Below are 20,534 nucleotides of genomic sequence, written 5' to 3'. Positions count from 1 at the left end.
TCTGCCAAATTCTTTGAAATTAAACAAGATAACTCAGCTTAAATATTGTCATGCTCAGCGAGTCTGTTTAAAACTATTGATTACTTGATACATAGCCACGCTGTGAACATTACCACAAAATTTATTTCGCACTTCCAAGTGGTTAGTAGGCTGTAATTTTTTTAACAATCCGCACCTCAATGTCAAGATTTTTTTAGTTAACTTGAAATTTGCAAATTTTGAAAAATTTTTAGCTCCAAAAAATGGAATCTAAATTTTTTTATACTCTGTTTAATTCATTGATAGAGTCTTGAACCATCTTGTAGTGTATCCATTCCAGCTGTTTGTAAATATTAAAGTAATTGTGTTATGTGATCCAACACCATCGCCATATTTGTGTGTTCAAACGTTTCCAAAAATAATTGTGCTGTTAGAATAAATTCAAAACTTTTGTCAGCGAACCTAACTGAGCTTTTGCTCGGATATTGTTATTGAATTCGCTCGTTGTAGAAATGTGATGTTAAAATTAATATTATATAACCATTAAATAAGTAAGTACATATAGATTCTTTATGTAACGATTTTGCTGTTTCTGTTTGTTTGTATTATATACAAAACATTATATGAAGCTATCATATAGAACGCAGCAATTTCAGTTAGCAGGCCCGGACCAAGTCTGATTATATCTTACAGGATTCAATCTTTAATTATTTCATTTTTTTCCTAGTATAGATACTCTTTTAATTTAAAAGTCCATGCATTTATTTCTTGTCAGGTTTAATTGTGAAGTTACTACAAGACAACAGACATCCAGTCAAATGTTCTACAATCTCCGCAACAACATTCTCAGCAGCTGACATATCAACTACAAACACCATTTCAACACCAACCGCAACAACATTGTCAACAACATTAACAAAAATAACAAAGACAACGACGATTAACACTAATAGTGCGAGTTTTAATTTTTCCATCATAGCTTTCACATCAAGGCTGTTGAATAGGGACGCAACAACGACGGCCCAAATGATGATTCATCCATCGCATTCGACGACGGAAATGTTAACAGCGTTAGGACCCCCTACAAACATTTCGAAAACTTCAAACATTACTAATTATGACAACGACAATTACAATCATAATAGCAGTAAGTATGACATAAGCTATAATAACAACGACAAGAGGGATGTTGATGTTAGTAACAATGAAGAACTTGGAACTACAGTTGGAAAAAGAATTAGCAGGCTGTGTTGGGATGACAGTGTCCAACTAATTTTTGAACAAATTGAGACCATTTCAGGTATCTGTCAATGTGTAACATTTTGTGTGTTGAACCAATTTGTTATGAGTGTATGACTATTATCTTTTATAAACAAGTGGTTGTTAATTAACGCGTACGTTACATAATTCGCTGCTGTATTTAGATTACAGCAATTACAGATTAGAACAATTTAGATTAAGTGAAACCGATCCGCTAAAACAAACTACACAAAAGTGCACACATTCACACCACACACATTTACACACCACACACATACATACACCACATAAATTCACACACCACACACACCACAGACATACATACATTAAAGAGTGTTGGAGTTGATCGGAATCGGAGATTTTTGCCGAAGTCGTAATTTTTGAGAAGTCGGAGTTGAAGTCGAAGTCGGATATTTTTTTATCCGATTCCGTAGAGTAATATGAATTAGAAAATTTTTCATTTTTCATTTTGAAAATATATTTTCATGATTATGTTTATTAGAAGATAAGTATGCGTAACGATATGCTATCATCTTTAATACTAGAAATAAACGCTAGTATGTAAATTAAGATGCAAAAGTTAAACAATATTTCTGAAAGTCGCATATGGAGTCTGAAACCTTTGAGAGCCGGAGTCGCATAATTTTCATCCAACCCCGACACCCTGCTAAGTTCCAATGCGGCTCAAGCAGACTTCTACTGCGTATACCATTCATATATGTATATGTATATATATATATATATGTGTGTGTGCGTGTTTGTGTGTGTATGTGTGTGCGTGTGTGTGTGTGTGTGGTGCGTGTTGTTTGCGTTTGTATACATGTCCATCTGCACGCGTATGTAATAATACGTTAGGAAATATTTTTTAAAGCAAACTTCAAGCCACGATATTAGTCGCTTGTTGCGTGTTAAAGTGGCCACAAGAGGTACATTAATTGTTTACATAATAATAAAATATTTTTCATATATTTACCGTCCTTTTCAGAACTTTATAAATATATATATATATATATATATATATATATATAACGCAAAAAACGCCGAGCATCAAATAGAGTATGTAGGTTGGAGTACGAAGATTTAGGAGTGGACGGAAAAGCAGACACGGTGGCATGGCATAATGACATCTCCAATTACCTCAATTGCACGCTTGCACGTTGAAGTAATATCGTTAGCGCGTTTCACACAAGCTCTCTCTCTCTCTCTCTCTCTCCGCATTTCATCCATTCATTCGTTGATTGGCGGGTGAATTGGGAAAGAAAAATAAGAGTAGAAGAAGTTGAAGTGGTTGGCTGATTCTGATATGTGGAATGGAAATTGAACGCAGAAGAAAATATAATAGTTGTCGAAATAAATAAATGAATCAGAGATAAACACACAGAGAAGCATCGGATCAATTTGATCTGATGAAACACTGACACGAACGCAGGTAAGAAAAGGCTCATAAAACAAATGAAATGTACCAACACGTGCAAGACAAGACGTATCTACAAACAAAAAAACAAAGGTTTAATTTCGTCGTACAGACAGACGTCAATGCCAACTCATTACAATAACATGAAATTTGATGTTAGGTTTTATATTACATCATATAGTGTCTTACTGTTACCATTCTATATGGTATTAATACTTTTTTAAACGACAGAAGGTTGTGAATTGAGTTGAGGTAGGCAAGGGATTTTAATGGAAATTATTTTTGGAAAAAGGAAATGGTGGTGGTTAATGACAAATGCAAATTTTTCTATAAAGCAAAAATATCATCATGAGTAATGATGAAAAACTGGTAAAGTAGATTTGTGAAAAAAAATAAACATGAAAACTGTTTAATTTTTATTTTGTTTAAACTGTTGTTTCGTTTGAATTTTAGCTGATATTGTTTTTATAAATTGCGGCTATAAATTAGATTCATCAACGTGTGTGCGGTGTGTGAGTGTGTGTGTAACAAAATAACACAATAACTAACTTTGCTGCTCTCAATTTGTAACATTGGTTACAACACATTTACACGACTATTTCTTTTCCAGGTGGTTTCCTTGCCACGCATGCATCAGGGATTATCAACTGCATCCTCATTCCACTGGTTTGCTACATGAATGTTTTAAATTGTGTAACAGCTAAAGTGAGGAATACCATTTGCACTTTCATGCTTGGAGCATCAGGTTCGTTTTGCCGAAAATTATGAAGTTTGTTCAAGAGTGAAAATTTTATTCAAATAATTTTTGTTAGCATGTGGGAAAGTATCTTTATTAGTTAGCATGTTGGGAAAAACTTTGTTCAACGTATGTGATGTTTTTTTGCTCATCTAATTCAGTATTTTTTTGATCTAATATTATATAATGATATATATATATATATTTATTTATATATATATAAATATATATATACACATATATATATTTTTACAATATTCTATAAATTCTACCGAATGTTTGGCGTTAATTCGCATCAAAGTTCAATTTTACAACACCAAAGTTAATTTTTACAACGTCAAAGTTCATCTTGACAAAGTCAATATTTCCCTATATATACAGCAAGGAGCACTGATGATGATTCATTTGGAATCGAAATATGGCCTTATTTGCAGCATGAATTCGAAAAATAAGTTTATTTTGAATTTTAATAAACTAAACGTTCACCAAAAAACTTTAGTGAGAAAAATCGAAAAAACGAACTACAAACATATTAACGCCAAACATTCGGTAGAATTTATAGAATATTGTAAAAATTATGGTCTATTACCAACACATATATATATATATATATATATATATATATATATATATATATATATATGCATTTGTGTATTATTATTATTATTGGGTTATTTGTATATCCCCCTTTATTACACACACACACACACACATACACACACACACATATATATATATATATATATTTATATATATATATATATCTACATAGATAGAAATTGTGTTCTATAGAATTTGTTCAGGAAAAAAATTCTATATTCCTCAGAAAGTGTTTATATGCTAAATATTTTTGATAAACAACCTTTTAATCATTTATGCTTATGACAAAAAGTAATAATGCATAGTAAAATTGCAGAAAACAGATAAAATAACCTAATATATAATAATATGTAGGTACATGCATTATGTATATTATATAACAATATGCGTAAAGCAGTAATGCAAAGATGTTACTTACAGTTTACTATGTTCAGCAATTATTTTTTTCAAAATTGTCAGATATTTCTTCTAACATTCTGAAATTGTTTTCGTTATAGAGAAATTATTTTCGTCTTATAGAACCAGTTTTATATGTAAAGTTCCAAGGGACATAAAAAAGTTCATTTTTCAAAGATTTTCGCTGTAGAAAAGTTCGTTATACGGAGGTCCGATGGTATATATATATATATATATATATATATATATATATATATTTACTTTATTTTTTTAATTAATTATATATATATATATATATAGGGTGAGAACTTCCGACCAGCTTCTGCGGGTACTGTTGGCCGGTACGAGTAGCTCGTACTGAGATTGTAATTGCACTAAGTTGGTGTTTCAACTCGGGCACACTGATGAGTCCCATAAGAGACAAAACACGTTTAGCCTAGAACGAGTTAGGTGTTCACATTTATGCGCCTTTGGTCGGGGTGAGAGATGGCATACTTTACGTACTCGTACTGGCCAACCGTACCTTTTTCTAGCTTTAGAAAGTTTACGATTGAGCTTTCTAATATTTCTAATAGTAATTTTAGAATTATTATCCAATTTATTAAAATTAATAAAGAAAATCGTTGCTGTCCATGGTGAAGCGTATAAGCCATATTTCGATTTTACTTATCAGCGCTTATATAGCGGTATATCAAAGCTTTACAATTCTCTGTGTATGCAAAGTGCTTTTATTTTGCTTTGTCCTGACCGTTTATTATATCATGGTCCTATCAATTTATTATCTCTTTAAATGATACAATAAATGGACATTCTAAGGCTGTTAAGAAGAATGCTATGACCAGAACGGAGTTGGGCAAGGGAGAATGGAGGATGCTGCTTTCAGGGAAACTCTGTTGATGGTGTCGGGTAAGACTTCTTCTACCTTCTGTGACTATCTTGAGTTGGGGTGTTTTTCATGTTGAGGTTGTGGCTGAGTTGTGCTGATGTGGCACAGTAGCTTGGACTATGGTATTGTAGTGAAAATTTGGAGAAGAGAAGTTCCGAGTGCTGCTTCACTGACAGCATTTGGCGTTTCGAATGCAGATTCTGTTATGATGCGATGATATGACAGCCTGTGATCACACGTAGAGCAGCATTCTGAGAACGTTGGAGCCGGTTGAAACTGGTGTTGGATGACAGCGGGGACCAGGCAGGGCAGGCATACTCGATTCTGGTGCGATAGATGGTTTTGTATGTCTGCAGTGGTTTCATTGTCCTGGCCGAAGGAGGTACCGCTGAACGTCTTTAAAATATTATTTTTTAGAGGCCTTGAATGCTGTCAACTTGTGATGTAGAGAGAATGACAGCATTGTGTCGAACGTCAGGCTTATATTTTTGGATTGTGCTCTATTGGAAGGAGCTGATTGTTGATTTTGATTTGAAAGTAATAATGGTATAGAAATGTATAAGATGTAAAAAAAAGTGACTGTTGACTAAGAGGTTGAGATCTCTAAGTTTTTTTTTAGGAAAAAATCATGGAGCTTCGCAGGTAGCAATTAAGCCGGTGGGTCAAAATATCTGCATCAAGACCTGTTGTATAAACTATTGTTGTTGTGTTATGTTATGCTGTGTTGGGTAATGTTACGTTACGTTACGTTATGTTATAAACTAAATAATGATTTATAAAAATAATTTTATCCTTCATCTTTATGATTATTATTAATATGATTATAATTATGATTATTATTATAATTATTATGATTGTTGTTGTTGTTGCGCGAGTATTACGCAGGAAAGAGAACTTCCTGCTTATAAGCATTGCGATCACGAATTGACTGAAAACATCGGCAATAACGTCCCGCTGATCAAACGCGCGCTTCCACCATCATCACTACAAACTCATCATACTTTCAGTTATCATCGTCATCGGTATCTTCATCTTCTCATTGCTTACAGTCATCGTCAGTGTCATCATCTTCTTCATCTTATTATTTACTGTATCGTTCCATCTTTAATTCTCCTCGACGACATCACTATCACCATTTGAACTGTTATTACAATCGTCATCATTAACATTTTCAAAATTAATAATTTTACCAGAAACCTATTAAATAAAAAATTTAATTTAACCAATTTTTTGTAAAAAATATTTGGTACTTAACCAATTCTATAAAGTTATAAGCAGTGCTGTAAAATAATTCAGCAAACATTCTTCCACATAGAAGCGACACTTACACAAACTTGTCTTGAATACACAAAAGTGATTAAACATGCCCATTGCACACGTACACACACACACACACACACACACACACACATACACACACACAGACCACATACTTCACACGCACATGTACACACGCTAAATTTCTGGGTAATGGTCAATTTAAGAAATTGTTGGTTCCCATCACATAGTTAAGTGCATTCAGCCAACATGATGAACGTGAATTGCTCCTAATAAGCAACAAATAATCAACTGCTTGTTAAAAGTTCATAAACTAATATGAGTTAGGGACGCTTTCTCTGTGGCAAACTTCCAAGTAGATTGACACTATTTAAATTTATAAATAGCATAAAAAAATCGAAGAACTGACAATCGAGCTCAGCTACATATAAATAATCGAATGAGACGGTATACAAATTTCAACAAACTTCCATACAAAATTAAATACCAGAAAAATAATATAGTGTTGATATCACACTTTTGGTAGATTAGTAAATAATTTTTTAACCGAACAGACTAAACTACCAAACATACTTTTATCTTATGTATGTGTGTGTCAAACTGATCATTGGTTAGCATTCCAATACTTTTTCTGTTCCAGTGTTGAAGTTCTTAGCAATGATTTATTATTTGTTTAAATTTAAGAAATTTCTGCAAAATATTTTATTATTCTTTGTAGTTCAGACCTCAATTTCGTTTAGATTACTTACTCCATTTATATTTGTTAAAATTGCCAGTTACATCAGCTTCTGCGTATGAGCCTTTAGCTGCCCTTTTCTTTATATATTTATTAAGATGAAACTAAAACAACTACATAAAGTAATGAAAAAAGGCGAAAGCAACCCCGTATACCTCCGTGAAAGACGTTATTCCAATTTGCTACTGAAATTTGATCGTCTTTAACACACAAACACACACCAAAACACACACACACACAAACGCAAACAGACACATGCACAGCACACGCAACATTATCAGTGTAATATCCAAGCAAACAAACAAACCTGAAGGCAGAATATCGCTGTGCATGGAACTCGTGTTTGCACAGGCATATAACGTTACAAGTTTGTAAATAAACGCCCTATTAAATGTCTTCAAGATACAAAATAATAAATTATACACTTCATACGTTCAAATGTCTACCTGTGTGGCAAGCATAAGAAAAAAACGAATAGAAATGTTAAATTAGAATTATATAAAAATAAACATCTTCCATTCAATCAACAAGCATCATCATCCAGCCATGGTCACCGAGCTAGCTCAGTCGTAGAGGTGTCATGTCTCGCACTGCTATTACGCAAAAACATGGTTCGAATACTCTCTGTGCGAAACTCATATTCGCATGGTTCGGTGCTTGCGCGTGCAAAGTCCTGTGGCGTGGATAGTATTATTACAGCTTGGCACAAAAGTTTTTAATTACACGTGTTGAATAACATGTAAACAACTCAAATTTGACAGAGCTAGAGTTATAAAGAATAAAAATATCATCCAATTGTAAATGTCCTGTGGCGTGGATAGTACTATTACAGCTTGGCACAAAAGTTTTTAATTACACGTGTTGAATAACATGTAAGCAACTTGAATTTGACAGAGCTAGAGTAATGTAGAATAAAAATATCATCCAATTGTAAATGTTGTTTAAACTTCAAGATTGTACACTAATATCGTCGCTTCTATGGCCTTGTCAAATGAAGAGCTATGAACATACATTTGAGTTAATCAAGTTTTTTCAGTCAAAGAAACTTTTAAGTAACTTTGGATATAATTTTGCAATCCTGTGGAGCAAGATACAAAGGTAAGGAAAAACTAACTTTATTAAAGATGTGTTGATAGATCCATTGAGACCATTCAAATAACTTTTTGAAACCTACCTAATTGAACTGTTCATTATTTGTCTCTCCTTCTATATATACTGTGTATATATAGAAGGAGAGACAAATAATAAAGTGAAATAATGAAGACAAATAATGATTCCTACTAATACCTAATATCAATATTTGCCAAGTTCATCATTCATAAATGTTGCACCCCATCAAATGGTTCGTAAAGTTTTACAATTACTCACACACATATTCGTTTTCACACATTTCAGAGAGCATTAAATTTATAAACGCTAATTTTGTAAAAAAAAAACTATCTGTAAATAAATTTATGTGGAATATCTAAAACAGGTTAGAATAAATTATTTAAAACATTCAATCTGAACGCTTTCTAATTCCACACGTACGTACATTCGCACACGCTCATTGACACATTGTACAGCACGTCTAATTCAATTGAATTTAACGATATTGCCAAATAAAGAACGAACTACTTACTACGCGTTGCATCGAGTTGTTGTTGTTGTTGTTACTGGAGCGTGGAGATTGCACTTTTGCACCTATTTCCATCACTTTCATTATCTTGCTGGTTCACCGTAAGCGTGAATCGAATGTTTGCTCGATAATGACAGTACATAATGCAACTTGTGCCCAAGTATGTTATGCACTCAGTGGTGTCTGTTTGTGTGTGTATGTGGTGTGTGTGTGTGTGTGTGTGTGTGTGTGTGTGTGTGTGTGTGTGTGTGTGTGTGTGTGTGTGAGCATACAAAGAGCGTCGTGCGGGTTTAAAGCACTATGTATTGAACTTGTTGAGAGTTGGTTGTGGGTGGATGTTTGTAACACTAAGGCAAGCGCAAAATTACAAACTCTTTTCTTGTTGTGTTTTCGTTTGATTTCCTATTTGATATTTTGATATTTATTGATATTTGATACTTGATATTTTTATTTTGCCGAGAAATAAAAAAAACTGTCCCATTATTTTGAAAGCTTCATTGTTGTTAGTCTGAATTTCACATTTTTGTGCCACATTGTCTAACTTGTAAAATATCTCATCTTATGAGCACGTAATGATATTGACGTCTGCAAATAATTTTGTCGTAACTATGAAATATCGAAGTATTGATTTTCAAAAATGTCATCATATGCCATCTGTCATTGAACATAAAATTAATCGTTATAAATAAGAGAATTTTTTAAAATCAACAAATTACTTTCTCAGCTGTTGTGCAACTGTTTGGCCTGGTGTCCTTCATGATGACGGTCAACGAACTGTCCAACTATCTGCAAGAGCATCAGTCCTTCCCGACCTCACGCTACAAAATTCATTACGACCTTGGCTTCTACGCCGCCATACTTCTCTTCATCGCAACCAACATGGCTGCCGTTATTACGTCATTCAATTTGGATGGAGAGATCGGCAGAGATAGAGAGAATGGCTTATTTGAGTGAATGATTGATGTGATTATTGAGTAGTTAGTAACATTGTTGAGTAGTTGATTGATTGAGTGATTGATGTTGAATGCTGTGCAAGGGCGAAACTCCTGATAATGATAATCGTTTTTTTATAAATTATACAAATTAAAAATTAATATGGAGTAGAAAACAAGCATCAGCAACATGTACTTTCAAACACGACAGCCGATCAAACAGTTGAAATTCTCTAAACGATTGCCTATCTCCATCCAGCGAACGTTTTGAAAAACTTTTCGCATTTTCGAAGTTACTAATCAAAGCTTATTAAAACATTTTTAAAAATTTTTGAATGTTATTGAATTTTTTGTACTGAAATATTTTATTGCAATTGATTTATCACTAACGAGCTTCCTACCTTTCATCTCTACAGACAGTCATCTTCACGGTCTTGATAGACCTACAACTAACTGCGAGTTTTTATTTATTTTTAGACACATGTACTGTTTGAGTTGTAGGGTTAATGACATAAGCTGTTAAAATTGTCAAAATTTTTATTAAAAATATTTTAAACTACGAATAATCTAAAGATAATATGTAATCCAACAAGGAACATCAAATTCTTGAAAAAAAATTTTTTCAACGATGAAACAGAAACAGGTTGATCCCCCCGAAATGATTTCTTTCAGGGCTGGGCAAACAACGGCTCGCGATGTGGCCCACGAAGCCATTTTATGCGGCCCGCGAGGTCTTGTTTGCCAAAATAGGTCATCACAAGATATTATGACCAAAAAAAGGAGCCAAAAATTTAAAAAAAAATTCTCTCCCGGGTGGTCGAAAAAATTAGCTTTTTAAATACAAATGCGGTCCTTCAAACGTAAAATAGTTTTCAATGTGGCCCTCACAGCAAAAAGTTTGCCCACTCCTTGTCCACAATGATTAATTTCATTGTTAAAAGTCATTAACCATTACCTTTACAATGTTAAAATAATTGCAAAAATAATAACCTTTAATGTTTGAACTACATAAGTAATTATATATATATATATATATATATATATATATATATATATATATATATATATATATATATATATATATATATGTTGGTGATAGACCATAATTTTTACAATATTCTATAAATTCTACCGAATGTTTGGCGTTAATATGTTTGTAGTTCAAGAAGATATCAAGGAATTGTGACAAATTTTATTATCAATTAATGCACAAAAGCAATATCATCATATTTTTTATTTCAGGTATATTATTATGATTGTTTTTATTGTTAATATAACAATAATAATTATTATTATTTATCCTTAGTTATAGTTCGGTGTTGTGAGTGTAATAAATAACATCTGTCCTATGAAAAATGTTACCTTTTCAAATCATTTCTCATTTATTTGAAATAATTATTTAATAATTTAATAATAATAAAATATAATTTATTTGAAATAATTGAATTGAAATATCGTGTTTTTAAGTAACTTTTCATATGCATATATTTATGTTAAAATGCGCAATTTATATATATATATATATATTATTCAAAATTTATTAAATTATTATTTTTTTTTAATTTTATTACAAAATTGTAAAAGTTTGTTTTGCATTGATGTTATTTTGCAAATTTTATAAGCATTTATATTTAAAGGTAGAAAGCAATAAAGAATGCACTGAACAGTGCTTGAAATTACATAAAATTCCTCGTTTTAACTGACTACAAGAAGTAGTGTTTATTTATTTTATATTCGTGATTTTACAGTTGATGAATTAAACACGTTCAGTATATTTGCAATTGGTTTTTGATCAAAATGTAATAACATCATTTTTGACACAGCATAAAAAATATAGCATAACTTCAAACTAAACAATTTATTTAATTATTCTAGCTAGCTTGATTGATCTTTGTTGCCAGTGTTATTATTATTATTGTTGTTATTATTATTATTACTGTTTTTGTTGTTATTATTATTATTGTTATCGTTAATGCAAAGAAAGTTACTAAACAATCGTGATAATATTGAATAGAGCAACATCAACACATTTAACAAACAGACGCCTCACATCTTTCACCCGCCATCATTATTTTCGGAAGCATGAAGCAAACCAGAAACTCAAAAGTTGAGAAAATGAAGTGTATGAAATGAAAATGAAGCTATGTGTCGGGCTTCCTTTTTAATCGAACTACGTTTTATAATAATGAATAAAAAAACAATCAGACCATCGCTGTAAAAACAGAGATAAATTAGCAAGAAAGGCATGAGTTGAAAAAGAAATTATTGAGGATATGTAGTGGACGGCTGTTGATCTGATTCTCTACAGAAGCAATTTATATTTTCTATAAATTTGTAATTTAAACGGTATTTTATAAGTTCAATTAATGATAATAATTTATATATCTCAATAACACTTATCCGTTCAATCGAGAATACGAAAGATTAAAACATCATCAAAGTCAAATGACAGAATAGAAAATTAGACATTCGTTCGTAGTCTGCTGCAATTAAAATCATTTTAAACCACTTGGTCCTTTTTGCTGAATTGAAAACTATGATATTAAAGTATCTGTGTTTAAACGTTTCGAGGAGAAAATTTATTCAAACATTTATTTGAGCTTTTGCAAGATAACCTATGGGAAACAGAGCAACTTTCATTCAAAATTAGATTTGAATTTCAACGGGTCGAGGAGTTTCTAATGGTTGTCCTTTTGCGATTTGATCTTATTTTAAATATTCTAATTTAAATGACTAATTGCATAATGTTTTCAGGTAACATTTTAAAGGAAAAAAGTTACGCGTTTTATTTTGCACAAGTTCAATTTATTCTTTGAAATCGTTTACATAACGTTAATGAATTCTTGAGAAACATGACTAAGCTTTTACCTTTATTTTCGGAACAAGTGGTTGCAAATCTGTCAAAAACTTGTGTTTGTGAATGCAATGGCGAAACCTCTTTTGTGCGTTATATGAGTTTGAATGGTATAATTATTATACGTCGAATTGATACAATACATTATACAACAACCTTACACCCAACTGTCGTAATAATATGGTTCTAAACAAATATCCCAACTAATTAATTTCAATATTTTTATTTCCACATGTTAATTTACATAAAAAAATGTAATACATACGAAATATGTGACTTTCTATGCAAATGAATAATAATAATGAGATCTTCAGAGAAAGAGAGAGTCACAAGCTGATAAATAAGATGACGCGCCTCATGCATACAACAGCTTGCAACACTATGATCTTTACGCTGTTTAAATAAGCTCAATCTATATTTCTACGCTTGTAATGAACATGTACAGCACATGTGTTATAGAAGCTTATATTTGCCGATGAACTGTATGTAACAGTTAGTGAATAGAATTATATGTATTTATAATTATTTATGTTTGATACTTATCCAGCAATCATGAATATGTATTAGTCTTATTATGTACTTACTATTAAATTGAAGTCTGCATACATTTATTTATTTATTATAATTAACCAAGTGCATGTGTATATGTCCCTAACATTTTTTGGTTCGAAACAATGAAAGCTTCAACGAGGTTTCAACATGAATGTGAATGCGATAGTTCAGTAACGACAAAAATTATTTAATTCACTTACTTGTTTGTTTTTCATAAGTATTAACGTGTGTCAGGGTATAGACGTTTATTCAACTTACTTTGAATAATTTAAAATGAATTGTTGAAGGTTTTTTTTAATTAGTTAAACATGGATAGTGGTAAGTAAATACCAAATAAAATAAATTTACAAATGTAATCTTGTTCACGCGTAGTCGTACATTCAAAACTGCTGATACTTAATTCAGTGGTATAATAATATAGAAGTATGTTATAATGTAACGTCAGTTCATGTTTGCTATTGAATAATTTGAATACTTGGACTCCAACTTAAACCGAATTATTATATTTTTTTAAATGTTAATTAGTTTTGAAAACGTTTCCTCGCGAAGGAATGAATGTAACTTTTGAATGAATGTTAACATTTGTTATCATGCGTGAAGTAGTATTTAAAAGATAAATAGTTATAATAAACACTATTGGAGACTAAAAGTCAAATAACACACAACATCCCAACAACAACTCAACTTTTTTGTGACAACGTAAATCAAAAGAACCAATAAACTTAGCCATGGATAAACTAGTGGGTTTAATAAAAAAAGCGCCAAAATCACGTGACTACAATGACGATGACGTAATAGATCGATTGAGTTCCAGGTACACGGTTGTCATGTTGATTTGTTTCTCGTTGCTCGTTAGCATGAACCAGTACGTGAGGAATCCAATAACATGCATGATACCCTCCTCTCTTAAAGGTTTGTTGTTTGCTCATCGCAATTCAATGTTTTAAAACGATTTACCTGAACACGCAATGTACGTGAATTCGCGTTATATCTAGCACGCTTTACATTTCCGCAGTCAAACCCAGCCACTGGGAAGCGGAACCAAATGTCTTCTACTTTGGATGCCTTGACTGATTGTAGATTAGGTTGTTGATCATTAAAGGATTATTGGATTACACTTGCCTTTTATAAAAATCAACAATTTTAAGAATATTTCTTCTTCTTATTATTATTATTATTATTATTACATTATAAGTAGTCTAATTTTTTAAATGTTGTTAATAATAACTGCAATACTAACTGCTCTGACAACACTAACGCAACATGTTTCTTAAAATAACTGCAACAAACAACCTGCGAAGTAACTTAACAAAGAACGCTTTATTGCTTAGGTGGGCAAGTACATGGCCTAGTTCTTAATTTATGAAGTCCGCATTTATTAAATTACTTGAATAATTTGCTCAATTTGAGTGTATGCAAATAATAAGCTACGTGAAATTAAAGTGAGAATGAATTTTTTTCATCTTTAAGTGGAAGTATTTTAAGAACAAGTGTTTCAATGAAACCATCTCAATATGTTAACTTGCCGTTGTTTGCCTTAAAAATAAAGTAAAATAAACTTACAGCTAATACGGTTAAAATTAGAGAGTAAAAAAGACTTTAATATTTCATATCTTATATGAAAAATTTATAATTTTTATATTGAGAAATAATCACCTTGTCATCATTGATAATTAATTTGAATTATTTTCAAAACAAACCAATGTAGATAACTAATTTAAAACAAGCACCTTCTTAAACGTATCACCTTTACAGCAAGCACTTCTTAAACGTTTAAACGTTCACCTTTACAGCAACCACTTCAACTACTGATTATTTTAGATATTAAACAACCATGAAGTGCGATTATTGTCTTGTTCGAGGTTTCAGTTTTAAGAAGAAATGTCTTGATTTGAGTGGGTGTGCAAGCGAATTTGTATTACGTAACTCGCTGAATTTAACAGCAAATGCTTTGTTTTTGCTGGTTGAATAATAAAATTAATTGCTTAACTGCTTCCAACTGATCACCAGCTAATCAAATCACATAAATGTTGCTATGGTGTCAATGTAATGATTGCTGTGATGGTGGCAGATGGCAAACTACTACGGGAACATGCCACACTTAACAACGACAACAATTTGTTGTAAGATTTTTTCCTTATCATGATGAGTGTAAGGGTTCAACAGCTGTTCCCAACAATAACAATTATAATCGTTCCCGAAATGTAGCGATGACTGCGAATGTGGACACCGGCTGTCACGTTGTTTTCGGAGCTTCTGGCGGAGGCCTCGTTGACTGCCGACGTGTTGTCACTTCACCGCTGTTGAAATGCCGCGTCGTTTGTTGAGCACACTGTCAATTCACGTTTGCTGAATTGGTGTGTATCTTTTTGAATGTGTTGTCAACTCACGTTACTGAACTGACGTATCGTTTGTCGCTTCACGCCTGCTGAAGTGACAGGTAGGCTGTCGAACGCGTTGTCAACTCACGTTTGCTGAATTGACGTGTCGTTCGTTATCAGGTTTGCCCTGACTACTGTGGAATTTAATAACCACCGACGTAACTGCTTCTGCCAACTGTACCAACCACCGACGTAACTGCTTCTGCCAACTGTACCAACCACCGACGTAACTGCTTCTGCTAACTGTACCAACCACCAACGTAACTGCTTCCGTCAATTGTACCAACCACCGACGTAACTGCTTCCACTAACTGCACGAACTACCAGCGTAACTTCGAGAGTTTTTTAGTTTACCACCAATTACTACCGACCAGCTTTCGCCAACACCAACCGAACTATATTTTTTCTCTCTTTTCTTTCAAACTTCCCGGGCCTACTTATTTAAACAACTCTGTACACCCCGCGGATTGGCTGCTATTTTTACCTGCTTTCTTGCCATTCGTCTATCACCACTATCACAATGTATTCATACCCTTTGCATATTAATTTACCGGTCGCAACTAAAACCCTGACATACCTTTCCCCCAAAAATTTGAATATTCTACGAGGTGGAATATTCACTCCCATCCTACCGACATTCCTCATCAGCCACCTCTTCGGTCATCATCATCCTTGTAAGTATATCCGCGATGTTTTTACTTCCCGCCCGGTATTTGATATGTAGATCACACTCCTGCAAGGCTAGCACCCATCTCATCAATTTCGAACTTTTTGAAGCAGTTTCTGTCAAATATGTCAACGGATTAGGATGCGTATAAACATAGATCGGGAACAAACAAATCCAACTTCGGAATTTTGTATTGTCCACAGTATGGCATATGCATCCTTCTCAATGGTTGACCAACGTCTTTGCACATCTGAAAACTTCCTGCTTGCGAACGCAACAGGTCTTTCTTTCGCCATGTCATCTTGTTGTACTAGGCAACAACCAATAGTATGATCGCTAGCATCAGTAATCAGACCAAAAGGACGTGTGTAATCGATAGTGTATAAGCTGGTGGCGTTCCTTAATGGTTGTGTAACTTCGTCCAGTCTCTTTTGATGTTCTACCGTCCATCGTATCGTACTACTTGCTCGGCTTTTAGTCAAATCAGTAATGCTAGAAAGTCTTTTGGCGAGCTGTGGTATAAATCGCTGGAAATAGTTAAAAAATCCCAAAATCTTTCGTACCTCCCTCTTCGTAGTAGGCGATCGGATATTGTGCAGCTTTTGTAGCTTCTTGGGATCTATGTCAATTTTTCCTGATCCCACCACATGTCCCAAGGATGGTATCTTCTCTTCTGCAATTCGACATTTTTTTATATCGAACGTTAATCCTGCTTTGTTCACTACAGCAAAAAAAATCTGTAGATGCTGTATGTGTTCGTCCCAAGTCTAAGAGAAAACTGCCACATCATCAATGTATGCCTCAGTAAATTCCAGAGAAAAGGGTCAGAAAAAGCAAACGCAGATTTAATATAAGATTGTTCAACAAGAGTTAAGAAGATGATGTGAGAACGAGAAGATGATCTTAAACCGGAGCCTCATATTGGCTACATAGTTTTCAAATTATCAATAAATTACATTTCTCGTTGCAAAGACCTTTCTATCAAAATAATAGTTGTGTTGAAAATTTATGATATAATTTTGTGTTCTTCATGCAATAAATGACTAAATATTAATTATGATCGTGCAAACTACAACTAGAGTTTTTTTTAGAATATTGATGATACAAAAACCTAATGTTTGTGCAATTAAAAGTAATTGAATTCAAATTTTTAAAATCTTGCTTTCTTCATATGCTCATTTAAAATGTTACATGTTAACACGAACGAACGTCTCCACGAATGTTTGTAAAGTTGAGACATGGTTATAACCAAATAAGCTACCGAATTGCCGTTTTTGCAGTCCTTCTTATTGTTTACTTTTTTACATATATTAAAAACATTTGAAATAAAAATTATTTAAAATTATTTAATAAAGGTAACGAGAAGTTTGCGACGAGTTTCTGCTGGATTCGAAACACTTACTACATAACGTGGGATACAATACTGGAGCAGGCTGGTCGCAATTCAAACAAACAAACCGTTGCTTATTATCAATGGATACCTTTTGTTCTCGTTGCTCAGGTTGAGGTTTTTTATTTAAAAATTAATTAATATCTCAAAATTGACAAATATGCAAAAACTTTTGAAGTGACATCTAACTAGCTAATTCAAGTTGGTACAAGAATTAACTATTCTCGAAAGTGTATGGTTAATTTTTATTGAATATTCTCCAGGCAGTTTTATTCTACCTTCCATCAGTCATATGGCACAGTTTGAACAGCAGGTCCGGTGTCGATGCTGACAACATTCTAGCAGCCGCCCACACATTTTCATTAACTGATAAAGTGGAGACGAGAGATCGAACGATGAAAATGCTTGTTCAGCAGATACACAGATTTCTTAAAAGCCACACGGTCGATCATAAAAAGAAAAGAAAGAAAAATTGTTGCGGTTGCAAGGGGAGGCAGTGCGTTGGCACGAGGTAAAACTTCAATTCCTCATATAAATTGATCAATTTAAATAGTTAATATTGATTTGATAGATTAACGTTTTTTTACCAAATTTTTATAAAAGTTTATAAAATTCTTTCAGAATTGGCAATTACTTGGTAATCATCTTCATAATATCCAAAATCTTCTATCTGCTAAATATATTCGCCCAGTTATATTTCCTCGGAAGACTCATGTCGACCAACTTCTTCCAATTTGGATTTCATCTCTTTTCCCAGATTATTGACAAGATCGATTGGACCATTGAGGAGGAAGTTGTTTTCCCAAGGGAAACTTATTGCGATATCAATGTATGTGCTTTTCTTAATACAATCGTATTTAAATTTTTTATAAATTGTTATGTAATAACTTCAACCTGCAAATTACAAAACAAACAAAAAGATAATAGGCCTAGATGCGGGGAATCGTCAGAACTTCACACTTCAATGCGTGCTGCCGGTGAACGCGTACAACGAGAAGATCTATTTGTTCCTCTGGTGCTGGATGATGTTCCTCGCCGTCGCGACCTCCTGCTGCTTGCTCATGTGGCTGCTCAGAAGTCTCTGCACTGCAGACAGGGAGAGGTTTGTTAAGAATCATGTCCTGGATGCCACTGGATTGAAACAAGAACAAAAAAATTTAGAACAACAACCGGCCTCAAAACAACCGAAATCTACATACGGTAGATTTGTATAACCTCTCTGTGTGATTAACTGCTATATTATGATAATGAAAAGAGTACTTTGTTAGGCGATTTACTATATAAAAGTATATAGTTGTAATTAAATTGTTTAATGGTCTTGTATTCTTGTACGTCGTAATTATATATAACAGACATGAAATATAATTGGAAATCATAACATTTGAGCGTTTGTTCGTACACTGCACAGACACAGTTGTATCACAAGAGAGATCCGGGAAACTATCCATAGAGAAACTATCAAATGCCAATGATAAATCCTACACACATGGACAACCCAATCCAATTAGAGGGTAACATGATAGTCACATGATATTTGTTTCACATCTAATTAATAAATAATTCTTACTTCATTAGTGAAATGTAGATCAGCGTTATTATAACGATTTTAAAATATTTCCTGCTAAGATGTTTTCGAAGTTCACTTTAATGCTGCCGTTTATAAGAACATGGCTTATACTATTGAATGCTGTTTTTAAATTTATTGTTGTCGTCGAGACAACTGGTTAGTTATTAATGCAATGCAACCACGTGTTGTGTTATATTTCTAAAATACGTACGAATCGTCATGAATGTAAGAGGAAAATAAGGAAGCATACAACTGACTATTATTAATATGAAATTATCATTGGAAACATTCAGGGCAGATTACATTGTCTTGATAGCAAGCGAGGATGTGCACGAATTCAACCGCAACATAAAAAGGTTTTGCCGGAAGTATCTCATGCAAGATGGCGAACTACTCCTGAGACTGATAGCTCACAATACAGATCACGTGACCACCACAGAAGTCATTTACGAGGTGTGGAAAAATTGGCTAGACGTGGAGAAAAGTATGGATAAAAAATGGAGCGTCAGCGGTGAATCGAAGAGAGAGAAGAAGAAAGGCGAGGAAAAGTTGGAAAAGACGAACAACACAGATGCAGCGGGACATCTTTTCAAGGGGTTCATGAAGAATAAAAATAACAAAAATATTTCAAACGTTTGATTGGTTGAATTTGTTAGTAGTATGTAAAAATTTTCACGAACAGATTTTTTTAATATCGAATATTGTTGAATACTTCAATAATAATAATATTTAATTTACAGTATTTATATCAATATTTTTTCTATTAAGAATAAAATGATACCTATTTTGAGAAATTGATTCAATTAACGACTTAATTCGTTTTATTATTTGGAGAATAGGATGATTTTTTTTGTACTGAAATATAAATGAAATCTGGAGAAATTTTTCGTAAGAAGAAAGTTCAGTCCAATGTCACAAAATGTTAAGTTAGTTTAGAAGCATGTCTGCATCGTTAACAAAATTAGCTGGATCGATATGCTTGCAGTTGCAAGCTAAGCTTAGAAAATAGTGGCATTACTTTTTGTTGCTGTTATCACTACTGCTTATACTTTGTTACGGGATGATACATACGACTCATGTCTCATGTATTTGTTCTACGACAAAGTTATTAAGTCTCTAAACATTATGCTGTAATGATATTTTTTGTTATTAAAATATCAAACGTAATATTTAGTATATTTTAACATAAATATATGTATGAGTTTGTGCGTGTTGAGTGTGTGTGGTTGATATTATCGTATTTTGAAATCGAATCATTCACAAAAAATAATATGGAATTGTTTGTACG

The 20,534-nt window shown here is 32.8% G+C and overlaps 3 protein-coding genes across 3 annotated transcripts; all 3 read left to right on the top strand.

The window, feature by feature from the left end:
- Positions 1-1,038: 1,038 nt before the first annotated feature.
- HELRODRAFT_160428 (hypothetical protein) lies at positions 1,039-3,841 on the top strand (the record flags this gene model as incomplete). The annotated part of the gene is made up of 4 exons (XM_009017388.1): positions 1,039-1,279; positions 2,669-2,746; positions 3,264-3,398; positions 3,771-3,841. The coding sequence occupies 4 exons, from the start codon at positions 1,039-1,041 to the stop codon at positions 3,839-3,841; spliced, it is 525 nt and encodes a 174-aa protein (XP_009015636.1).
- A 4,052-nt stretch (positions 3,842-7,893) lies between these two features.
- On the top strand, positions 7,894-9,857 carry HELRODRAFT_160427 (hypothetical protein; the record flags this gene model as incomplete). The annotated part of the gene is made up of 2 exons (XM_009017387.1): positions 7,894-7,996; positions 9,628-9,857. The coding sequence occupies 2 exons, from the start codon at positions 7,894-7,896 to the stop codon at positions 9,855-9,857; spliced, it is 333 nt and encodes a 110-aa protein (XP_009015635.1).
- Positions 9,858-13,969: 4,112 nt separating this feature from the next.
- Positions 13,970-20,069, top strand: HELRODRAFT_106068 (hypothetical protein; the record flags this gene model as incomplete). The annotated part of the gene is made up of 7 exons (XM_009017386.1): positions 13,970-14,153; positions 17,645-17,790; positions 17,943-18,190; positions 18,301-18,508; positions 18,600-18,879; positions 19,088-19,190; positions 19,540-20,069. 7 exons carry the CDS (start codon positions 13,970-13,972, stop codon positions 19,883-19,885), a joined length of 1,515 nt encoding a protein of 504 aa, XP_009015634.1. The 3' UTR covers positions 19,886-20,069.
- Positions 20,070-20,534: the final 465 nt, after the last annotated feature.

Source organism: Helobdella robusta (assembly GCF_000326865.2).
Source record: "Helobdella robusta unplaced genomic scaffold HELROscaffold_2, whole genome shotgun sequence".
Lineage (NCBI taxonomy): Eukaryota > Metazoa > Annelida > Clitellata > Rhynchobdellida > Glossiphoniidae > Helobdella > Helobdella robusta.
The sequence above is the reverse complement of the archived record's forward strand: the minus strand, read 5'-3'. Positions and strand labels throughout refer to the sequence as shown.